This window comes from Nannobrachium achirus (assembly GCF_963921795.1).
Source record: "Nannobrachium achirus genome assembly, chromosome: 9".
In the NCBI taxonomy this organism is placed as follows: Eukaryota; Metazoa; Chordata; class Actinopteri; order Myctophiformes; family Myctophidae; genus Nannobrachium; species Nannobrachium achirus.
This window is the reverse complement of record NC_137818.1, coordinates 30,313,518-30,336,976: the sequence shown is the minus strand read 5'-3', so window position 1 is coordinate 30,336,976 and position 23,459 is coordinate 30,313,518. Positions and strand designations below refer to the sequence as shown.

The window sequence follows — 23,459 nt, the reverse complement described above, 5'->3', positions numbered from 1 at the left end:
GGGACACCAGGTTGAAAGTGAAAATGGGGACACATTGGTTACATAATTATAGATAACGATGTCTAAAAACAATTGCCTGAAATGTATTTATTTCAGTTTCAAGACTGAATATACAGTAGATAGAGTCCCCTGTGGTTGTGCAAGGTCTCTGAGGAATCTTAATTAATTCATTTGATACCCTATCATGATATAAGTGTTAAGTCAGCGGGAAAGGAAGTGCTGTATATCCCCTAAACAATTAGTGTTTCTCATTTACATCTCCCTTTTATCATTGGGGTGAGAATAAGGATGCACTGTTTTAATTACTTTTACATTAACTCTCAATGGCAGATGCTCTCATCTCTTTACTGCATAACACTGTTGTTTCAATGTGATCCCCAAGCACCGCGATGGAATGATATTCATAGAATCTTTCCCTTAATTAACTGTCACCTTATAGCTTATCCTGGCTGACACAATGCTTGTGACTGACAGGGGACAAAATGTCTGCACCACAGGGTCCTGTGTCAGCGACAGTTCTTTCATCAGAGTCAGTAATTAAAATGTTAGACAGACATCCTGACTCTTGCTGGGCCTTGAAATGTTTGCTTCGGCTTGCCTCTGTGATTTGTGCCATCATGTGATTTCAGGTATGATATTGACTCTAAAAGTCCAGATCTGGCGAAGCATGTAAGTGAAAAACATTATCTTGTGCTAATGCGTTATGAGACTGACATTGTATTATGCCCTTGAATTTATGTCACTTTATTCCTTCCATTCATCTGTGCATGGCGTCCATGTTTTGGTCTTATGCAATTCAAAAGCTTGAAGATCAAAAAAGTAGATTTGGAAATGAAGTGAATGATGCCTTATCTTCCAAAATGTCATTTGCATCTCTCCTTTTTCCACCTGCACAGTATTTGCTTTCTTTCAATACAAAAAGCATTTCCTTCCATACTATATTTGGAAATAAAGAGTGATTAATCTCCTAAAATGTCATTTCCGTTTATTTCTCCACTTCCACACGTTTGTATTTGTATTATGAAGTACTGCATTCCTTTAGGCCTTGGATACGTTTGATTTGTGTCTTGTGAAAAAAGCAGCACCTTCCATGTTATTATCAAAGCTTTTCAAAAAGAGTTAAGTATTCCTCAGTTTACCAATGAGCGTGCACTGTATAACTGATTGTCAAGGCAGTGAGTAATCAATCAAGAAGATAGGTATTTGTATCAGCGTTCTGACATGAAAGGGACAATACATTCTATTAGAATGTAGAGAAATGTATCCTTAGCAAAGCAACTGAAAAGATAAATGTATGTTAGCATCATCTCTCACAGTAAAACGCTTTGATAAACAAGCCATTACTCATACAACACACACCAAGAATATATTTGCAGCCTTTGGTTTGCATACTGCCAGAGTATTCCTCATCGCAACCATTTATCACTGTGATGCTTTTATCGTTGCATATTAGAGCCCGACCTACAGTATGCTGGAGTATACACTATACACTATACTTTGGATCAAGTTTTACAGTAGCCTAAACTTTATTGTCAAATATGACGTCAGTGCAATGTACACTTCACTTGGAATTTAATAAATTAAAAACTAAACATGTACTGTAGATTTGTCAAAAAGACCCCAAGTATCTTTTCCTGTAAGGTTTTTATATCGGTGCATATTGACAGATATGTGATACGGTAATCGTATACAGTACACAGTATCTGTGAGAAGCCTTTTATAGGCCAATATTGGCTGATAATCTAGGCTGCCCGATGTGTAGGTCGAGCTCTACTGCATAGTCTCATTGGCATTTCAATCAAACTCCTCATGCTGAAAACAAACTGATATCTACAGTGTGTATGTCTTTCTCTCTACTTCCTTGCTATTCTCTCGCTTTCTCTCTCTCCTTCCTGTCTTTATCTCTCTCTTCTTCGTGTCTCTCTCCAATGTCCTCCACTTTCCCTCCGTTGTTCCCACCTTGCCTTTCTGCTCTTCCACACTATCCCTTCTTTGCTGTTTTCCCTAGTACTTTGTTTGATGACAGTCTGGTATTTGTGTCTTGTGCCTTATGTTCCATGATATGCTCTGTTATGTCAATGCTGCTGCCTGGTCTCTCTCTTCCTCCTCCTCCTCCTCCACCCTGGAAGCCACCCGACTTCAACGTAGGTGTCTGCTTCAGGACTCCTAATTTATCAATGTACAATGCTTATAAAGCTTGATCTATGCTTTGGCGGAAAAGCGTAGTGCGACAAATAGCTCAAATAAAGACATATTCTCAACTGACAAAAGCTGTTTTGTTTTGTCGAGTGACTATTCTTTTTCACCAAAGCGTAAATTAGGCTACCAGTGCTAAGATACTCACCACCTATCCTTGTTTACTCTGCCCTTTGACACCCCCCCCCCCCCCCCCCCCCCCAAAACTCCAACATCCTACCCTCGCTTCTTTTCTTCTCTTCACATTTCTCCCCTCCATGGCAGGACTTCCTGGGACAGGTGTTTTGTACACTGGGAGAAATTGTGGGCTCACCTGCCAGCCGTCTGGAAAAGCCATTGGGGTGAGTGTGTTTTCTTATTTGGCTTCTTTTGTCTAATCCAGTGATGTTTTTGTGCCCAAAGGCCAAGTCAAAATCTCAAACTACACCTGTATTCATAGCAAAAATAGACGTTCTACAGGCTCAGGCTCAGGCTGATTTGTCTGCTATATTTTGAGAACTTGTGAAAAACATTTTCTCTTTACATTTCTGTCCTAAAATAGGGACGCTAGGTTGAAAGTAGTATACCAGTAAGTCTCCCTAATCGGGAGATAAGCGACCGTTGGTCGCTTATCTCCACAAATAGGGCTTATTTCCAAAATCTTCCTGATCCATGTTGATGACATGAGTGTAGACATACTGTGTAGTGATTTTCGTGATTTTAGGGCAAAATCTGTAGGAGCAGTGTCCAAAAATATGTTTTTAAAAATCGGCCTGAAGGTGGCGCTATATGGGACAGATTCATGTTGATGGGATGAGTGTAGCCATACTGTGTACCGATTTGCGTGATTTTAGGGCAAGAATTTTAGGAGCAGTGTCCAAAAATGTGTTTTGCAAGAATCGGCCTCATGGTGGCGCTAGAAGAGGGCCATGTGAGAAATGAGGGGTGGGGTCTCCGCGTTGCCTTGGCGGACGAATAGGTACCGGCCCCGGCTCTCCCGGACGCTCCTAGCCCGAGTTACGGCATTTTATGTGAGCTGCAGTGGAGGGGGTCCTCCACTGGGGGCGTCACCACTTTTGCATCCATTCTGGAGCACCAGGAGTGGGTGGTCCCCAGGAATTCCCCGTGAGCAGCCCCGTTGGGGTGGTCATTTGGTCATTTTTGCACATTTGGTCATTTTTTACACCTGGGGGTCCCCCAGGGACCTGGGGGTCCCTGGATCTCCGGGGGTCCTTGGAGGTTGTAGTTTGGCAGGTAAGGAGTGTGTGTGCAAAATTTGGCATGGATGGGGGCAACGGTTGTGGAGATATGAGCAGGGCAAAAGTGTGACGTGTGACTGACGGACAGACAGACGGACAGCCCGTGGAGGTTTTGGTAGTAAATGCGACCTACGGTCGCATTCTTTTTAGGGTAGGTTAATAGACAGTAAATTAATGTTAAGTTATCACAAAATCTCAAGGCAAACCTGGACTTCACAGCATTCCACTGTGTGGGAACCACTGGTCTAATCAGTTTACAAAGGAATGCCTCATTACTCATTCAATCTAAGAAGCTTTCTTTTGGCGGGCTGATTTTGAACTCTTATCAAGCAGACAAGCTTGCGTACTTGGACTTGTCAAATGCTTCAGTTTCTCCAATGCACTCTGCCGATAATGATAACTTTGACAACTCTCCCGCAGCATCTTAGTCACGGTTAAATCAAACATTACACACCACTCCCATTCAGCTTGTTCCAATGCTGGGATGATGATATATGTCTGCCATCTATAGCCATCTGTAGAGTGCATTACGTGGTTAGATTAGCCTGGCTTGCTCAAATGGGAATGGGTAATTGAACACGACCAGGGGCTTCCTCGATGCAATTACTGTCATTAAGGCTAGCAATCTGCCATGGTGCATGGATGGAAGGCAGCAAGAGAGAACACCGCAGTATCATACAACTTCAACATGAGACCTTGTCTCATGTTGAGTGTGTGTGTGTGTGTGTGTGTGTGTGTGTGTGTGTGTGTGTGTGTGTGCGTGTGCGTGTGCGTGTGCGTGCGTGTGCGTGCGTGCGTGCGTCTATGCACTATTCCACAGTGTGGGTGTGAATACTGTAGGTGTGTACAAGTGTCGTCAGTGCGTCTCTGTGCGTATTTACATTTATATGCGCATATGTAATGTTATGTACTGTATGTGCCACTTTATATAAGTGGGGAAATAATATACGCTCCTGTGGAATTGAGGTGTCACTTCAGCACCAAGCAGCGCTTGTTGTGTGATGTGTCCAAAAAAATATTTTCAACAGTTAATGTTATTTTTGCGTCGCTAACTGCTCCTACATCTAGCTTTGTGTGTATACTGTATATGTCTGTCCGTATGTCCCGCAAAGCAAATTACAAAATATTTAGGTTTTTTTTTCCAGTTGAAAACACATGACTTTTGTCGAGCGACATATCCCACGACTTGTAACTGTAACTGAGGCTATCGTTGTCACAACATGTCATCAGCAGTGCTGTGGAAAGTGCTACTGTAGCACAAATGGTCACCCACAGATGTATAATATCCCAGCCATGGCTGAATCTGAATTGTGTAATGCTTTCTTCGATCAACACACGTAAACAGCGGAGACAAAATGATATTCCAGGGTGGTGGGTGTAGAGCAGTGTTAATTCTGTTGACTAAGACTAAAAGATTTTGATATTTAGTCGACTAAAGCCTCGAACAGAGTCGGGTCCGCGGTGGATGCGGTGTAGTCTTTTTGAGCGTTAGCGTTGTAGTTTTATGACTCAAAAAGACTACACCGCACTAACCCACCGCACTAACCCTGACCCGACTCTGTTCGAGGCGTTATACTCAACAATTTCAGAAGACTGAGACTAAGACTAAAACAAAATTTGTGTTATTCAAAAGACTAAGAATAAGACTAAATTAGAGTTTGCTGTCAAAATTAACACTGGTGTAGAGAGCATTTTCAACACAGTTGTCTCAAATGTTCAATCAATCCTTTCGTGAGAATAGAGTCCCACCATGCTTTAATTGGCTACATTCATTCCAGTGCCAAAAACAGTTAAATAATTGGTCTATAAATGACTGGCCGCCTGTAGCACTGACACCCATGAGAGCAAATGCTCTTAGAAATAAGTGGAGGGGCTGATCAAGAGCATGTTGCCAGTCACACTTGACCAACTACCAGTTCACCTTCCATTTAAACAGATCCGTAGACGATGCCATGGCAACAACACTACACACCGCCCTCTCCTACCTTGAGAAAATCAACTCCTCTTTGAGGATGCTGTTCACGTTCAACACCATAAGCCCCCTTAGACTTGTGCTGCTGGATCCTCGACTTTCTGTCAGAACCACAACAGGTGGATCTAAAAGCTCTGCCCCCCCTGACCCTCAGCACTGGAGCTGTAAACGGATGTGTTCTGAGCCCCCTTCTCTACTCCCTGCACTCCTATGGCTGCCTTACCACGCACGCACAGCTCAGGTGCCAAGTTCGCTGACACAACAGTGATAGGCGTGATGAATTCAGTTACATTTTATGGTGCCAAATCACTAGTTGTTTCAAAACACTTAACATAATAACGCAGACAACAGAGACTCAACATTGTCCCACCCTGAGCAAGACTTTTTGCGACAGTGGCAGCAAAAAACTCCTCCTTAACTGTAAGAAACCAGACCCAGGCTCTAGGGTGGGCTGCTTTGACTGTGTCAGGGAGAGGGAGACAAGCAATTGCAACAATAGCAGCAGCAACAGTAATTACCACAGCAATAACAATAGTACAAGTAGTAGCAACAGCAGTTGTAAGAGCTGACAGGAATAGCCTATTGCCTATACAATAACTAGAGGTTATTCACTCACACCTACTATATGTTGCACTGCCAATCTGATCCTTCTGAGTCTTCGTGCCAGGAGCTTTGTCAGAGTACCCGTTGTACCCATCCGTCTGTGTCTCTTTTATGCCCATATAATGAGATATCTGTATATGTAAGTCCATCTCCATTTTATGCCCATATAGATAGATATATAGATAGATAGATAGATAGATAGATACCTTTATTATCCCAAGGGGGAAATTCAGTTGTAGCATAGCAGTATACAGTATTTACAAAGTTACAGAGAAGTAAGAAAGAAAAAAAAAAGATAGATAAGAGGAAAAAAGGGCAGTACAGTACCAATAAAGAGAAGGTGCATCAATAGAGGGGGCGAATAATATAGAAGTATATACATAAAGTGTCTTACAAAAAGAGACCGTAACAGTCAATGCTAGTTAGTGCAACAAGTATCTCACTGACATTGTTAAACAAAGCAGAATACTCAGAAACTACCAACACAACCTAATAGTGCAAAGTCAAGAATCAGTGCGAAAAAAACAAACAAAAAAAGCAGCTCAAAGAAGAAGAAAAATTAGGGAGCGTGTCACCGCAAGACGCACATGAGCACTCTCCCTGGAATGTCCTTAGGGGTTAAAGTCAATACAGCAATAGTTCCGTCAGTCTAGGTTAGGAAGGAAGTCCTTTTCAATCGTCCGTTATGTGTCTCGTTGTACAGCTTAAGGGCGGCCGGTACAAAAGATTTTCCAAGTCTCTCACATCTCCGTCCTGGGTAGGCAAAGCGGTCGTTTCCTCTCTTACTCCAGTATGGTGATCTCCAGATGGAGGGGGTGAGAGGAGTTCTCCAAAATGGAATCTAGCTTCCTCGCTGTACGCACCCTGGTTACTTCCTCCACCCCCTGTAGAGAGGACCCAACAACAGAGCCTGCTTTCCTCACCAGTCTGTTCAGGTTAAACGTGTCACCTGCTCTGTTGTTGCCACCCCAGCATGTTATACCAAAAAAGAGGACACTTGCCATGACAGACTGGTAGAACATCTGTAACATCCTCTTGCACACATCAAACGCTCTCAGTCTTCTCAGGAGGAACAGCCTGCTTTTTCCCTTGCTGTGAATCGCCTGCGCATTGTCCGACCAGTCCAGTGAACTATTCAGGTGTACTCAGAGGAATTTGTAGTTATCCACGAGCTCAACCACCTCTCCGTTAATATATGGAGATCCATCAGTATATTAGCCTGGCAGGGCCCGTCATCTGCGTTCACTCACTCATTCCTTCCACAGTATAACGTCTGGACTTCCGTTGATTGGCAGCGAGTATACCGATTATTCTCTGATCGGGGCCAATCAGTGACTGCTTCCGCACTATGCTTCCGCACAACAAACGTAGTCTTCCTGACAACAAGTGAAAAGATTTCCCTGATTGGTCCATGTGTAGACGGTGACGTAGATGCATGCTGCAGGCTGCAGCATTTTCAAAACAACAATGGCTGCCCTCGCGATGCAAAAAGTGTAACAGTTAACGCTCTAACCATAAAACAACCAATAAGTGCAGTTATTTCAGAGTTGGAATCAATTACAACAATTAAAAGGCAACACGGAGGATGCGCTAGTGGAGTTTATCGGCCGAAAAGACGTGTTTGTTTGCCGTTCTTCCGACTGGCTGAGAGATGGTGATTGGTTAGAGGAGTCTGTCTGTCAAGGCAAGTACTCCCGCCCACTTTTCAAGCTGCCAATAGGCCAAAGGCCAGACGTTATACTGTGGAAGGAATGAACACAGATAACGTCGGGCCCCGCCAGGCTATCAGTATATGCCCATATGAGGAGATCTCTGTATCTGTCAGTCCTTGTCCCTTTTATGCCCATAAATGGAGATATCTGTATCTGTCAGCCTTTGTCCCTTTTATGCCCATATATGAAGATTCCTGATGTCATCAATATATGCCCATTATGGGCATGCCCGCTTCTGTACAGTACAGTATATGGCACTGACTTGTGGTTTGTTTATGTTTATGTTGTCATAGTGACGTGGCCATGGTTTGTTTAACAATTTGCCAATTAGCCACAATTGGCCCTCCCATTAGCCAATTCTAATATAGGATTTAATATAGTATAGCAGTAGTATAATATAACAACTAGAAAGATGCAATTCTGGGAAATTGTGAGTATGGTTGCCTATTTATTGTCTGGATAGCTTATTGTCATGTGAAGCTTGATCAATCCTCAAGCACCACTCCCCGATTGAACTCAATGGACTTACTCTATAATGGTGAAGTCACAGAGAATGCTAAAAGTGTATCTAAGAAAGAAAGAAAGTTATACTAGAACTATATGTGTTGCCCCATAAGCAACCACACTCTGTCGAGGTGCCAACTTGCGTCTTATCCACAAGTGGGCCATAAGGTGCGCTCACCACTGGCATCACCGGGAATGCTGGTCCCTCATTGGCTGTTAATGATGACGCAGGACTTGCACACTCTGCTGGCGCAAGTAATAATAGTGTAAGTAAGATATAATATATAATGGTAGGCTATAATATCGCATAGGCTAATACTAATGTTAAGATAATTAATATTATAATGTTAAGATAATTAATAATATAAATGGTATAATACAATATAGCAGCAATCCACTGTCGTGCTCCATGGAGCTCGATCTGCATGGAAACCTGTGAAATGGGAGACAGAAACTCAGAGGAGTTAGTGACAGTCACCCCTGGGATACACGGGTTAATTACATGCACTGATGGATGTGAACGCACACGATCAAGCTGAGAGAAGCAGAGAGGTTGAGAATCGACAGGAAGAGGAGGAGGGAAGGGAGGGTGGAGAGAGTGAGGGGAGCGAAGAGGAGAGCATGGGGGAGAGGAGGAGTGGGTGGGGGAGAGGAGGGGATGGTGGGGGAGAGAAGTGTCTTAGGTAGTCCCCATTGACAGCGATGGGAAAGCCGACAGGAAAGAGGTGGAGAACACAATGCTGCCAAGAGAACAACCTGGCTCTCAATGTCAACAAGACGGCAAGAGCTGATCTTAGTCTACAGGAGGCCAAGCGTAGAACACACCTGGCCACAAAGTCCCTGGCAGCAGGCTGCTAAAGAGCTTTCCCCCCACCCAGACAATTACACACATGATCAAGCAAGCCAAAGCAAAGCTGGGAAAGTGCCATGTACAGTACAGTACCTGTACACAAGATGTTCACAATAAAGATCACCTTGAACCTTGACATTTTACAGTCATAGTTCAGCAGCAGTGCACCCTGCTACTATAGCAACATGATGCACACTACTTGAACAGTAAGATAGTTACTTTAACCATGCACAGATCAGCAGGTACAGTTCAGTATGTGCAACCTGTTGGAAAGACCATCTAAAAAGGTATCTTCTTGACGTCAAATAGTCTTTCGTGTGACGTGTCGCAGACACTTTGTCTTAAAGACTTAAAGATTGCTGGTCCTTGCGGTAGGGGGTTTGTACTGTATGTAGGCCTATAGCAGCATTGGCAGTATCTCTTCTCTATCCAGCTTGGCAGGAATAGTGTCAGTGGATTATAGGGTGCCCTACAGTACTGAAAAAGAGGATGGAGAGAGCATTATGGGACTGTTCACAATATGCTGTAGTCCACATCAGTAGTAGGCAGACAGGAGGCTAAAGCATGAGTTATACTTAGTTGCACATTGATGTCGTGCACCAAAATTAGCAGATCTGCAAGCTCACAACACGTGGGAGTGCAATACGTTATAGAGCTGCTATTTTCAAAAATGTGAAGCTCGAGTCCTTTTGCTTTCAAAGACTTGAGAATCTTCTGTTTCTCTCCAAATGGCCATTACAGTCAATAGATAACTGAGTTTCCATCTCTTTCCTGTGATATAGGATTGTTCAGTGGTTGTTTAATGGCTACATGCTTCATGGAACCTGACATTAGAGGGGCTTTTGGTAGTGGGGCTATGAGGAGTGGCCACCCCAGGGACCGAGGAAATCTGTTAACCATGCTTAAATGAACCCTCCCAGGGCACACTTGCATCCAATGACCTGCTTATGAAACGCATCAGTCTTCCTTTCCCCACTTATTGCACTCCAACTCCTGTGTATTCTCTCTCTTTACCCTTCTTTCTTTCTTTCTTTCTTTCTTTCTTTCTTTCTTTCTGACCTACATTTATATATTATTCTACATCAACTCCCTTATAGCATTTTGTCTCTCTTTCCCTCTCTCATTCTTTCCCTCCCTCCCTGTCCCCCTTGTTCTTCTTCTTATTTTCACAGTCTGTCTCCACTGTTTTGCAGTCTCCTACTGTATTCCTTTTCCTGCATTTAATGTAAGCATAAACAAGACTAACAAGCTAAATGTGGTGATAATTATTGATAAAGAGCGTTTCTGTAGAATCTGTAATGGCTGATATTACACATTGTTCTGTTTGCAGTCCTCTCCAAATATATGTGTAAAAGTTACTGGTAACTGCTTGAAGGCTGTTGTGAATTTCACATGACCCTTTCTACCCTCAAATGTGTGCAAATATTTTGGCACTTTTTGAGCGGTGCTCCTCGAAGGAGCTAAGCTCCAACATCTGGCTTTGTCCGGGCTCTGAAGTGTAGCCTACATCTGGCCTACTTCTTGGCACAAAGCATCCAGGTTTGTTGTACGCATAAAATGTGTTTAAATTGTAAATTGTGTAACAGATGTGCAACACAGCTGAATGTCATCTTTTATTGAAAAGATGCTAATTGTTACTCATGAGTGTTGCCTGTGGGAGAGAAGCATAATACGATTATGTAGGTAACATGATAATAGAGTTAATTACAGTGAGAGTAGTTACCTTTTATGTTGGTATGGGAAATTCTAGTCACAGGAGCATATGCATGCAATATTATATAACCTGTCAAACCAATTATTGTTGTTGAGCCCTTCTGCAAAATTCTTCCAGCAGGCAAAACAAAATGGGTGCAGTGGGTTTGTTTTCTTTATGATAGCCAAGGAAAGAGATCCATTGATGATGTTACTGACAAAAAAATCAAGCTGCTTCAAGCTGAATGAAATATTCTGAGAATTGTTTCACATAGTTTTGACAAAGACACATCCTGCCTGTAGGTAATACAATGAACATTTGCCAAATCACAGGAATCAGGTGTTTTTTTTCTTCTGTACTGAATGAGGGCTTCCAGGTTTTTAAAGGGTTAGGGTTAGGGTGACTCACTTGCCGTACAGTAGAAGGTTAAGGATTTTTATTTTATTTTGCATGATTGAATATAATTTAAAGTGTGGTGTGGATTACAGCCAAATACAGAATTGTTGGACACAAGTACAACCCATCTTCACAATCTGTAGAGTTCTTAGATTTAAGCTACTTTTAAGTACAGTATACTTGCAGGTCACGCTCCTCATGGCCTATACTTGCTGAGAGAGTGTGTGTGTGTGTGTGTGTGTGTGTGTGCGTGCGTGCGTGCGTGCGTGCGTGCGTGCGCGAGCGAGAGAAAATATATAATTTATTTTTTTGGTATGACAGTTTTAATTTCATGCATGCATATCACTTCAAGCTATTCTCTGCCCCTACAATGAGCATTAATCCATTATGAACATCGTTTTGTATTTATCATTTTAAAAATGATTTAAACTGTCACACAAAACTAGTGAAAATAGCAGATCAGCTATTTTCACTAGTTTTGTGCGACAGTCTTGTAAGTACAAATTTGAAACTTTGAGATACAGTACAAGGTTTATTTCTGCCAGACAGTGACGATATATCAGTTAAATATGAGTATACAGTATGAGTAGCAGCAACATCAGTCAACAACTAGAAGCAGTGCTCTTCGACTTCCGAGCACAGGTCTCCACCAGGTCAGGTAGGTCCTTGGGGCGCTAAATGTGAAAAGGGTGCCTTTTTTGGCCTTTAACGGCAATGTGACTCTGCATGCATGATTTGAGGCATTTTGTTCAAAAAATTAGTTTGGGAAAAGTCGACCTGCTAGCGGCGCTATAATAGGACAATGTGAAAAGAGTGGCATTTGTTCCTTGGGGGGCAGACCTCTATTCAAAACACCCCTACTTAGAAACGTCCCTATTCAGAAATACCCCCACTGAGGTTAGGGTTAGGGTTTAGGTTAGGTTTAGGTGACACCTCCATTTAGAATAATGGAATGGAAGTCAATCTTCTGAATAGCAATGTTTCTGAATAGAGATGTGTGACCTGTTCCTTGACCTAGTGGGAATGTGCGTGTAGAATTTATCTGTAATCACAAGCTGCATTCATGATCATTTTGTTCAAAATGGACCAATCCTGCAAACTTTTGAAGTCAATGTTAGCCAATTAGGATGGAATATGTAATATCGGATTTTTGGATAAAATCTCAAGGAATAATAGGAAAAATTGTTTTACATAAGTCGGCCTCCTGGTGGCGCTATAAAAGGCAGATATGAAAAATGCAGGGCAAAGGTTTTTCCTTGGCCTCTAGGGCAGTGTTTCTCAAATGGGGGTACGTGTACCCCTAGGGGTACGCGGAGGTACTGAAGGGGGTACTCAAGATGATGCCCCCCAAAAAGAAAAATAGAATCATGATACTATTATTCATAGTTAAATAATTAACTAGAAGGAGAAACAACATTTACTGTTATGTTCAATGATGATACTTGGAGAGACTTGTTGTGAGCCTGATACAGTAGTTGCCAACCCAAATGACATGGTACCAGGCAACTGGTATGTGTTTGAATGTTGTTTGAATGTAACTTATTGACATGAAAACTGGACTGAAATGTTAAGGCCACAGTGTTGTGGCAAACTCTCACTCCCTTTTTATGTTTAAATTCTTGAAAAGGGGGGTTATCATATACCGCTAGTATTGTTGGTTTTAATTGCGGTTGGGAAAATATTGTTGTCGGGTAAAGGGGGTACTTGGATTCAAAAATCAGCGAAAGGGGGTACTCAAGCCAGAAATGATTGAGAACCACTGCTCTAGGGAGTGCATATACAAAGTTGTACACTGATCAGTGGAGTTATAGGTATAAACACAAATTGGCATGTTATAGTCTAGTGCCACCATGAAGCTGATTTGATTTTTTTAAGTGGCATTTATTCCTCGGCCTATTGGGAATGTGCATGCACAATTTCACCAAAATCGCACACTGCGTTCATGATTTCAGGTATTTTATTCAAAATGGACCAATCCTGCAAACTTTGGAAGCAAGTTTTAGCCAATCAGGATGGAATATGGAAAATCGGACAGATCCATGTCGATCACATGACTCTAGAGATACTGTCAAGGGATTCGCGTGATCTTTTGACAAAATCTGTAGGAATACTGGCAAAAGTTAGTTTTGCAAAAATCGGCCTCCTGGTGGCACTAGAACAGGCCCATGTGAAGATTCTGGGGCAGAGGTTCTGAATTGGTATCCAGGGAGTGTGTGTGCACAGTTTGGCAGCGACCGGGCCAACGGCACCGGAGATTAGCTGGTAAAAGACGGACGGACGCACACACACACGGACACACAGACGGACATACGGTACTCTCCCCCATGCCTTCGGCTGGTGGAGAGAATAAACCTTCTTTAAATGTCATTGAATATTAACGGTATACTACATAGTATTACATCAGTTTATAGTATTGTACACACTTCCACAGTAACAGATGGCTAGCTAACTTGTCACTGCAATTAGCAGAGCTGGATGGAAGTTTTCTCAGAGAAAACTGGAGCATCAGGGTTCGTTTGTCTCATCTTGACTTCAGAGACTTGGATCTCTTTTAAAGTCGTTGGTTAATGAACTTGGCTGCCTGACTTGGGGCGACACAGCGGCTGTTCTTTGAGATGGGGGAAAGAAGGAAGCCCTCTACAGATTCAAATAATGAGTGGCGGGGAATGCATTTCCTTTCTTTCCCCCCAAAAACTGAATACTTTAGGTACAGTATTCTAAATGGAAACACAGCAGTAGATTAGTTTTATTGTGCGTGTGTGTGCGTGCGTGCGTGCGTGCGTGCGTGCGTGCGTGCGTGTGTGTGTGTGCTGTGCTCATGCATGCATGCGGCATGTTTATTGCAGTTTTTGGAGGTACAGCTAACAAAATTATATACACAAATACTTTGCCTTGGGACATCAAACACTATTTGAGCATTCTGCTGCCTGGCTTAATGCCAATTTGGACTCCAAGCCGGTCATTAATGACGGTCCCTCAACACACAATATGTCTTCCAGCTTTGGTTTGGAAAACACAACAACCTTGCTGATACTACAATTCATCTTGTTTGTGCCACACTGAGAAAGCTCTGTTGTGTTATTTTGATAACATAAAATGGATATACTCTGCAGCACTGTTGCACAGAACTCTTTTTATGGCCCTCAGAAGTTTATATTCCTGTTTGCATTCTCTTTGTCTTTGACTCCTTTAACACTTGAACATCCCACCCACTACAACAAGATATCACCCAGAGCATGACAGGATATTGTTGTTTCAAAAGGCCCTAGGTTTACAAAGCACCGTGGATAATTAACGTAAAGCTTGGTATTCCACCAGATTATAATGGAGGTCAAGCAAGGACAACGGTTGTCTACTATCTGTAGACGAGCTATTCTGATTGTTTTGAATTTTGAGCAGACAGTATATTCTTTCCTGTCAATGGCTGTCATAGCCACAGGGTATCATCTCTTGAAAAGGTGTGAGAGCACCTTTGCTCCTCCCTGCATCTGCCAGCAAGAGAACTGTGCTGTCTCAGCTTAACACCTATATTATTAATCTTTTCAGTAGTCACAGCAGCTCCGTCTGCACACAGACTGTGATCTAATAGTCAGTCTGAGCTCCCACAGCAAGAGAGGTCAAGGCGACCCGGTGTAACATGATTACAGATATGAATGCCATCGCTCACTATCCAGGTGCCGGGTAAGGTAAGGGGCTAAAGGTATAGCCTCCGGCCTGCTGACACAGTTGAGATATGATAGGAGAGTCTGCGAGGTGATCTGATGTTATGTGACCACACAGAGGCAAAGTGGTATAAAAGGCTATCGACCACCTCACAGACTTAATATCTACATCTGCCTGTCATGGGCTGGGCATCTGCCTCGACCTCTAATAGAGTGGGACGTTATGTTTTTTGCCAGGGGGAGATTGGAAAGGATACAGGGTAGCTTGTTATGTCCCCTGGAACTGGGGAATGGCAAATTCTTGATAGCAAGCAAGAAAGAAAGCAAAGAGGGCAGTGGGGAATTAATTTTGCCAGTGTCTTTGAATAGTTTTAGTTGGGATTGAAAGGGAATGTATCTTTTTGACTGACAGCTCCACTTAATCTGCTCCTTCAAAGTCAAAACGAGAGCCTTTTTAGTGCCTGCAGGTGGCTGGTGAATGTCTCATTCAATTAGCCAGACACACTGGGTTGTATTTTGATTGTCTTAAGTACCAGCTCTTATGCCTTAACTTAAACACCTGTCCATGCTGTCTCCGAGCACCGAACTTTTCGTAAGGAGAGTTCCGACTTTCCGACGTGCAGCTTTACGAACTCTAATTCGGGGAAATGCTTTTCAGAAGATGCGAGTGACGTCATTTTGTACTTTTCCTACTAAAGGTTTGGTGGTTGGAGACAGTATGGACAGGCCTTTAAGTTAAGGCATAAGAGCTGGTACTTAAGACAATCAAAATAGATCTAACACTGAATCAAACGGCCATCCATACAGTCAACTCTGTACCATAATTTACTGTATATTAAATATTCCAAAACAATCATATTAGGTTACTGAAAGACTATATGAAATATTGTCATAATGTCATTGTACTGTAGGATTGTGAGCAATTAGTATGTGTCTAGGAGGCTTTGATATAATCAGAAGAAAAGCTAAATAAATAATTGGGCTACTTGCCGTACAGGGATTTCCTATGCTTGTGTTGCAGTGATACCACAACATACTGTAAATTAACACTGCAATGAACACACAAGACAGGACTACCGACAAAGGACACATTCAACATAATATGTCATCAGATAGCTGAAACTAGACGGCAGATATACAGTAAAATAGCCACGACCATTCAAACAAAAATTATTTATCTATTTTTTTCCCCCTCTTTTTATCCGTAGAGAAAGCAATTCTTTATTGCCTGTTGTGTTGTACTGTACATGGATGGTGAAAACACCATCTGTTATTTTTCGGTGCCATATGGTATGCCTTATTTATTCTCATAGAAAAACCCTTTTAACTTGTACTGTAAAAGATAAGGCTGGGATAATCGCTTTTTCTTTTTTTTTCCTATCGTCAACATAGCTTATGAAAAGTCCAAGACTGATAAAGGTATTTCACCTACTTACTATAACGGACTGGAAAAATTACAATGCCCCCGTTCATTGCAATGACGAATTACACTGCCAGTAGAGGTCTGGAACTTGTTTTAACAGGTTTTTGGACAACAACTGGAATACTAATGTACTTTTAAGACCATACTTGTTGTAGGTACCATACACTGAAGGGGAAAAGATGTTTCTGGTCTTGGAGTGTTCACAGGCTAAATTGACAATAAGAGAAAAATTAAATTACAACAGCCTTATCCTTTAAACCCATATAGAATCTTCTTCCTCCAGTAATGGTACAAGGCGGCTGTCTCTTCCTCGTTGTGAAACAGGTGTTCTGAATTCGCTGACTGGCCTTTTAATCTTCTTTTTTAATCCTGGGGAGATGAAGGATTATGGTTGCTTATCAGTGTACTGTATGAAGATTGAGGGGATTAGAGGTATAATCCCATTTGAACCCTCATGGAGTTTTGGTACCCCATCATCTCATTTTATTTACCATATTCTGCCAACTGCCCCCAAACCTGTATATGGCACAGTGCCACATCACCAACATACCCTCTACATGTGTGATATGATAGATTTCAATTTATCTCAGATCAGTGAGACATTCTTATTTACAATGATTCCTCGTTAAAAGAAAACTGCATAATAATAATAATAATGTTGTACTTGTGCTCTACTGACACTAAAGAGCATGTATACTGTACCTACCATCAAGTAGGCCAAGTATTGATGAAGAAAGTGATTTTCGTTTGTTTCATTCTATGACAGTGTAGAAGATTACCTTTTCAGGTCAATTTCTACACTCTGAGTGAAATGAGCACTGAAGATTCAGGTAGTGCTCTCATAGTAGACGCCCCTTGCCCTATTCTCACATGCATGACACGTGGTGGCGTGGTTAAATATCACAATCATCCCTCATCCTAATGACCTAACGTGGACAGCTTCAACAATCGCCTGATTCTCCTCCTCCTGACGTTTATCTCACCACCTCCATTCATCCAACCTCTACACTGGAAGGTGTAGAGGTTGTAGAGGTAGCATTCAGAATCAATGGGGGTACATTTACTATAATCAATCTTTTGTCTTAGGAATGCGACAAATACAAAAAAATATTATTCAACTCAAGTCTCCATGGCATGACTAATCAATAAAAAGTCATTTTGCTGGTGAACTACTCCTTTAAGGAGTTCCCAATGCAGCTACTGTATGCCCAAATGGAGTGTGTTGTCTAATCTCAATGTGTCATCATGGCATCAGGTGCAAACGAATCAGTCAGCCCCATAGAGACACCTACAAATTCACGCCTCCAATTGAGACAGCGCCACCACGTCAGGTAAGGGAGAACGGTGTACTGCAGCTGCAGATTTATTTTGTGCTCTAATAAAGTGTCCCATTTGTACATTTTTCCTTTTTAATGTGATATAACAACATACTATAATATACTTCATATAATCAGTGAGACAAAGGTGCTAGCATTGGAAATCTTATATACAGTATATATACCTGTATATACCAGTATACCATCATTCGCCTTACCCGAAGTGGTGTCACCGTCTCAATTGTGGGCATGAATTTGTAGGCAGCCTTTAGGTTGTCCAGTACTTTGAGTAAACAGAGAAGGATTTCAAATATTTGACATGCATGAGAGGAACAATTGAGACTAACCAGTGTCACAGAATCTAGCCTACAAAGATGTGACAAAACCCCTTAAAAACTGCTACAGTATGTTCCACTAGAATGGCCACCCATTACATATTTATATTTATGTGCATGTTATTTTCTTTTAATAACATGTTATTATCTTTAATTATGCTAAGTCCTGTGTTAGTGCTATCAGTTGATTATATAATTGATATTATAAAGAAGACAGATATTCTGCTTTTTGACCTGCGGCTTCTCACTCCTTATTGCCACAAACCTTGATTGCAATCTTGATTTACCACTTAAACCCTGGCCCATAAAGTTGAGCGGAGTCCAACAGGGCTCGATAGCTATTTTTTGCGAAAGCTTCCCCCACAATACATAAATGTGTATTTTGTTACTCTTAAGATATTGTGTAGATTAAAAACGTGTGCACATCCACTGAGACGTGATTAATTGACATACAAGAATATTGTACGCCTATACAAATCCGCCCCTGTACCTTTGAATCTATCAAGATACATGGCCTCTCCAGAAACCAATTGACAGAGACAGAGAACTTTAATCTCTTACAGTACGCAATTCTGCAGTTTGTGTACTATTCTGCAGTTTGCCTACTATTCCACGGACGGCCCAGAATTCAGTGGAAATTGCTGCGATCGCGGAATCCTGAAATCCTGCGGGGGAGTTGGTAGGAGTACTCTGTTACCATTTACAGCAGCAGTTCCCAGGCAAACGGTGTGAGACAAGTCCAGGTGTGCCTTGGGACTTTCTAACAACCACACAGCATTAGTGCAATATATTGTTGTTGTCGTGCAGAAACCTTGTATCTCCAAGTTTCAAATTTGTATGTTTTTTCGTAAAGTAAAGCCCTGCCTCATCATACAAGACTGTCGCACAAGACCAGTGAAAATAACTGATATACAGGCACATAACACCTCGCAGTGTGAGGCGTTGTGTCCTTGTAGATCGGCTATTTTCACAATTTTAAATCATTTTTAAAATTATAAATACAAAACGAATGGTTTTGGACATACAAGGTTTCCACCCGACAACAACGATATACCAACGATATATCAGTACTTTGTGCGAACTCATGTCCCAATAGAAAGTCAAATTCTATACCCTGAAACATACAGTATATAGCTTGTTCATCTGCCTATTTTGGTATTTCTGAGAATTTGTGATTGTATGAGAGCAAAATGGTTAATCTGTAGATTTAGCATTAGTGAATAATTGTTTTTGCAGATTTCATAAGAGTGATAACAGAAGCTATTTTGAATGGACAGAATATGAATACAGGTGTGCCTTGAGATATTTACTTTTTGTTGTGCCTAAAAGTTTGGACTGTGTACATGCTAATCTTACTGTGAATATGACGCCCACCTGGGGTATTCTGTGAAACATCAATATGTATTTTGATATCAGCTGGCAGTAGTGTGATTAGGACCATATGGCGGGGTGTTTGCTGAGTGCCAAAGGTTCCCCCAGTGTCTGTATGAATTATGACCCACTTTAGGATAGCATTACGTATCATAGCTACTTAGCATGTGGTTGGTTCTATCAGTGTGCACTGTGCACCTGCCCGGTTGAAATCGTGGAAACCGTAGTGTCATCATTATATCATATTAGCTATTCACTGGAGGCCCGAAAGCAAACGGTTATAATACCCAGTCATCAATCTTCCCCGAACAAGAGGGACCTCATCAGAATTGTATTCAATTGCCTGCACTTAACTCACTGAATTGAGGCACCATTACCGCTACTAGCTATTGCTAATGATGTTCTCTCTGCCTTTGTTCCTGAATTATACATTATGTTAAGATGTCAATATCACCTAATGGAATTGTATGATCGTTTGAATGTTCTTTTCTTTGAAATATAGATGCTTTCCTATAGTAGCCAGTTGACTGTTCATGTTAAAAGCTGCACTGTATTTGAGTCTTATGCCAAACGAACACTCAAATTGAAACATCACAAAACCAGCCAGCCTCCTGTCTGTTTACAACCGGTCTGTTAAATATTTAAAAGATTGATCGGTTATTATGGTGGTATTATACTGTAAGTAAACATGACAAACCAGTGTAACCTCGGAGCATTCCTGTAGACACCTCGGCATGTATCAGAGTTGAGGCCTCATTCATAATAGATAGTGTGGAAAATAGGACAGTGGCAGCACGTTTCACTTGGTTTCATCATCAAAGCATCTCCCATTGAGGGCCAGTCTCTGAATGAGTGCCGAATCAGGGCACACCACGCAACAAGAGCTCACACCTCTCATAGAAGCTGTTAGATATACGCCACAGGGTTGAGATGAAATATTATTTTTCATTCAGTCCATTGAAGATGAACTGATGTTTTGCCCACAGTTTCTTGCCCACTCAGCATGTTCCAAGTTTATCCTTTGTGTTAGCAGGCTGCCACTATTTGAATTAACCACTTAAACCCTCTACACTTCATTGGCCAGGGCCGCCAATGGGTCTATTCTTGGTCTCCTCCTTTTTTCCTTCTACACCAAATCTCTTTGACAAAAATTGCTGTTGTGCCGCATAGTGAGCTTGTATGTCTGATGTTTTTTGCAGAATGTTCATCTATTATGACATGCCCACAGTAGGGATGCTACAGTAGGTTCATGTGGTTAAACCCATGCAGGGGAAATCCAGACCAAAACATATCCTATCTTGTTTGGTGGATTTCTGTTATTATTGCTCCTCATCCGAGTTTTGACGACCACTCCTTACAGCTAAAATGGGGCTGGTGCGACTCTCCCAAAAGCGCTTATTTTGTCTGCCTCAAAGTTAGTTTTTTCTTTGTGAATCATATATTTACAGGTATAGTTCCCTGAGACCATCCAAACTGTTGTTAGTCCACCACGTATTGACCCGGAAGAGAAACGAGCTGAAAACAATGACGCGGTTTCCAGAGCGAGATTCTAACGTATCGCTAGATTTCCGGTTACTACGCTTTCTTTGCATAACTTCTGTAGCGCAAAGAAGGCTTTGTCCTGGAGTTATTACAGCCAGTATATACAGTACACAACAAGCCATCGTTGTATAAAAAGAAAATAGCAGCAAAAGAATATAATGCAAGTTAGTCTTGATCACTAGAATTCAGTTGCATGAATGAGAAGATAACTTACGCTTAGGATACCCATGTTTTGGTCTGGATTTCATCTTTAATTTCAAAGGCGACTGCTGGTGGCAGGGGCGTCACAAGGGGTAGGAAAGTGGGACTGAGTTACTAGGGCCCAAGGTGGAGGGGCCCTAGTAACTTTAGCTATTGAAAAATAGCAGATATACAAGCTCACAGCGCGGCACCGAGTGCCGCGCTGCGAGCTTGTAGATCTGCTATTTTTGAAAAGTCGTGAAAATGTGCGCAAATCTTTGAATACATGTATTTTTTAATGAACATTTGTAACTCAAATTTTGCTTCTGGGGGGTCCCTGGAACTAAATATTTTGAGATGGGGGGGTCCTTCACATGAAAAGGTTTGAGCATCACTGAGATGGAAACATTCTTGGCACACATTTTCACGATTTTTCAAAAATAGCAGATCTACAAGCTCGCAGCGCGGCACTCGGTGCCGCGCTGTGTGCTTGTATATCTGCTATTTTTCAATAGTTAACATTCATGGGGGGCCCGCAGTGAATCCTTGTACCCAGGGCCCAGAATTTGGTGTGATGCCCCTGGCTGGTGGTATTTCCTTCTCACCGGAAACAGTTTGTGTCAAAGTCACTTCTCAACCTTTGTGCAACTTAAATCTAGCCTCTCATTTAATTCTATCTCCCAGATTGGCATTCACATTGGCCGTTGTGTTGTGAACCAAGAGAAATGACTTGACCTGTGGTGTGTGTGGTGGGCTTTATTGCCCATTCACGGCGTCATGAAGCTGCACGGTGGAAACTCGGAGCGAAACATCAATAATTCAAGGACATTTAATTCACCTTGAGATTGGTCCCTGAGGAGGATGGTAGCCTATAAGAGCCATAGAGAATGGAACGAGTCTGCCCTATCAGAACACAACGGCTTCATTTCACGCTGTGCTTTGTTAGTGGCAAATCACAGGGTCTGTCCAGCACTGATATATGTATATGTACCTGTACTGTTGTTCAAATAAGAACAGTGTTTGTTCTAAGGAATCAATCATGCTTGATATATTAGGAGCCGCGGTTGCTACTGGGTAATCTATATGGGATAACGGTCCAGGTTTACTCTCAGAGACCAATCATTGTTAATGGAAAGGCCTGTATACAGGATAGATAAGGGGAAGGCAAACCATGTCCTGCTGTGAACCAAAAAGTATTATTATGTTAGTGTTTGCTTTTCAACCAGCGGAATGGGACCACGATAATGGGTCACAGCAAGCAGAGACTTGCAGAGAGATAAAAATCAATAACGAATACATAAATACAACTTACTATAATACAAGACAACTGTATCGAACGTGCTACAACTCAATGAAATAATGGCTATTATTAGGTCATAATTGCTACTTAGCACTTTATGGAGAAATCTTGTGCCAATCGAGTAGAGGCTTGCCGTTAAATCTGTCAAATAAAAACCAGAAGAATGCCATAATATGTCTATACTAGACATATAACATATAATGTTATGGTCCTAGTTTCACTTTCATGTCAGCGTGTAACCAGTCGAGTACATTTCTGCAGCATGAAATGCTCTATCAACAGTATGGTAGGTGGAATCCTTGGAGGGATCTGATACGCCAGATGTCACAGCTGGAGGAAAATTGGCATTCAAGACTGAACTCCTATGGCTAGGTCTCCTGGTAGGTCCACATCAGAGCCCATTGTCATTATTAGCTCTTTGTCTCGAAGGATGGCAGGTCTGTCAGCGGCTAGGTCATCGCTGTATGATTGAACGGTGGATATCCTGACTCATTCTATGTGAGATAAAGGTCCGTCTTACTTTAGTCTGGCAGGGAGGCTCATCCTCATTGTGGGGTTAGATTGACCCTACCATAATGGAAAAGTCCCAGGTGCCATGCTTGCTATGGTCATGTGTCTTCTCTAGGTGCTCTTGAGTTTCTACCCGGTCGATTTCTGAAGATTGCTTCTGATTCTTTGACTCTCAGTCTACACTACATGCCTAAAAAATGTAACTCTAAAATGCAGGTGGGTCCATGGTGGGTCTCCTTCTTGATATTTTAACCACTTAAGGACTTTACCACAAAGATCTTCTAATTTATTTTGAAAATAGCCAATCTACAAGCTCACAACTCGTCGTGGTGTGACGCATTGTGAGTTACTGTATGTACTGTATATTATTACTTAGGTGCAGGGGTCTGATTCACAAGGCCAAATCCTTTTATCCATCTATATTTAATGTCTTTGCTGAAAGTAGCTGATCTACAAGTCACGAACAATAGGAACCCTATGGTTCAAGTGGTTAAAAAGCATCTGGCAGCAGCTGCAGAGCAACCATATGATTGAATGCTAGAAATCCTATCTGGTTCTGTGTGAAAATGTGGGTGGTTTGGGGTCCCATCTTTTCACAGGCATGAAGGGGAACTGAAAAGTGGGGAGATTGGATTGAAGAAGAAAATTGAATTGTG

General features: G+C 41.9%; 1 protein-coding gene across 1 annotated transcript in view; it reads left to right on the top strand.

Moving 5' to 3' along the window:
• Positions 1–23,459, top strand: part of cpne5a (copine Va) — a gene marked incomplete at its 3' end in the record, with an annotated part of 99,603 nt that overhangs the window by 29,728 nt on the left and 46,416 nt on the right. Inside the window, exons 5-6 of the mRNA XM_080733956.1 lie at positions 630–684; positions 2,461–2,537. Coding sequence (XP_080590082.1) covers positions 630–684; positions 2,461–2,537 — 132 coding nt within the window. The remainder of the gene's footprint in view (positions 1–629; positions 685–2,460; positions 2,538–23,459) is intronic.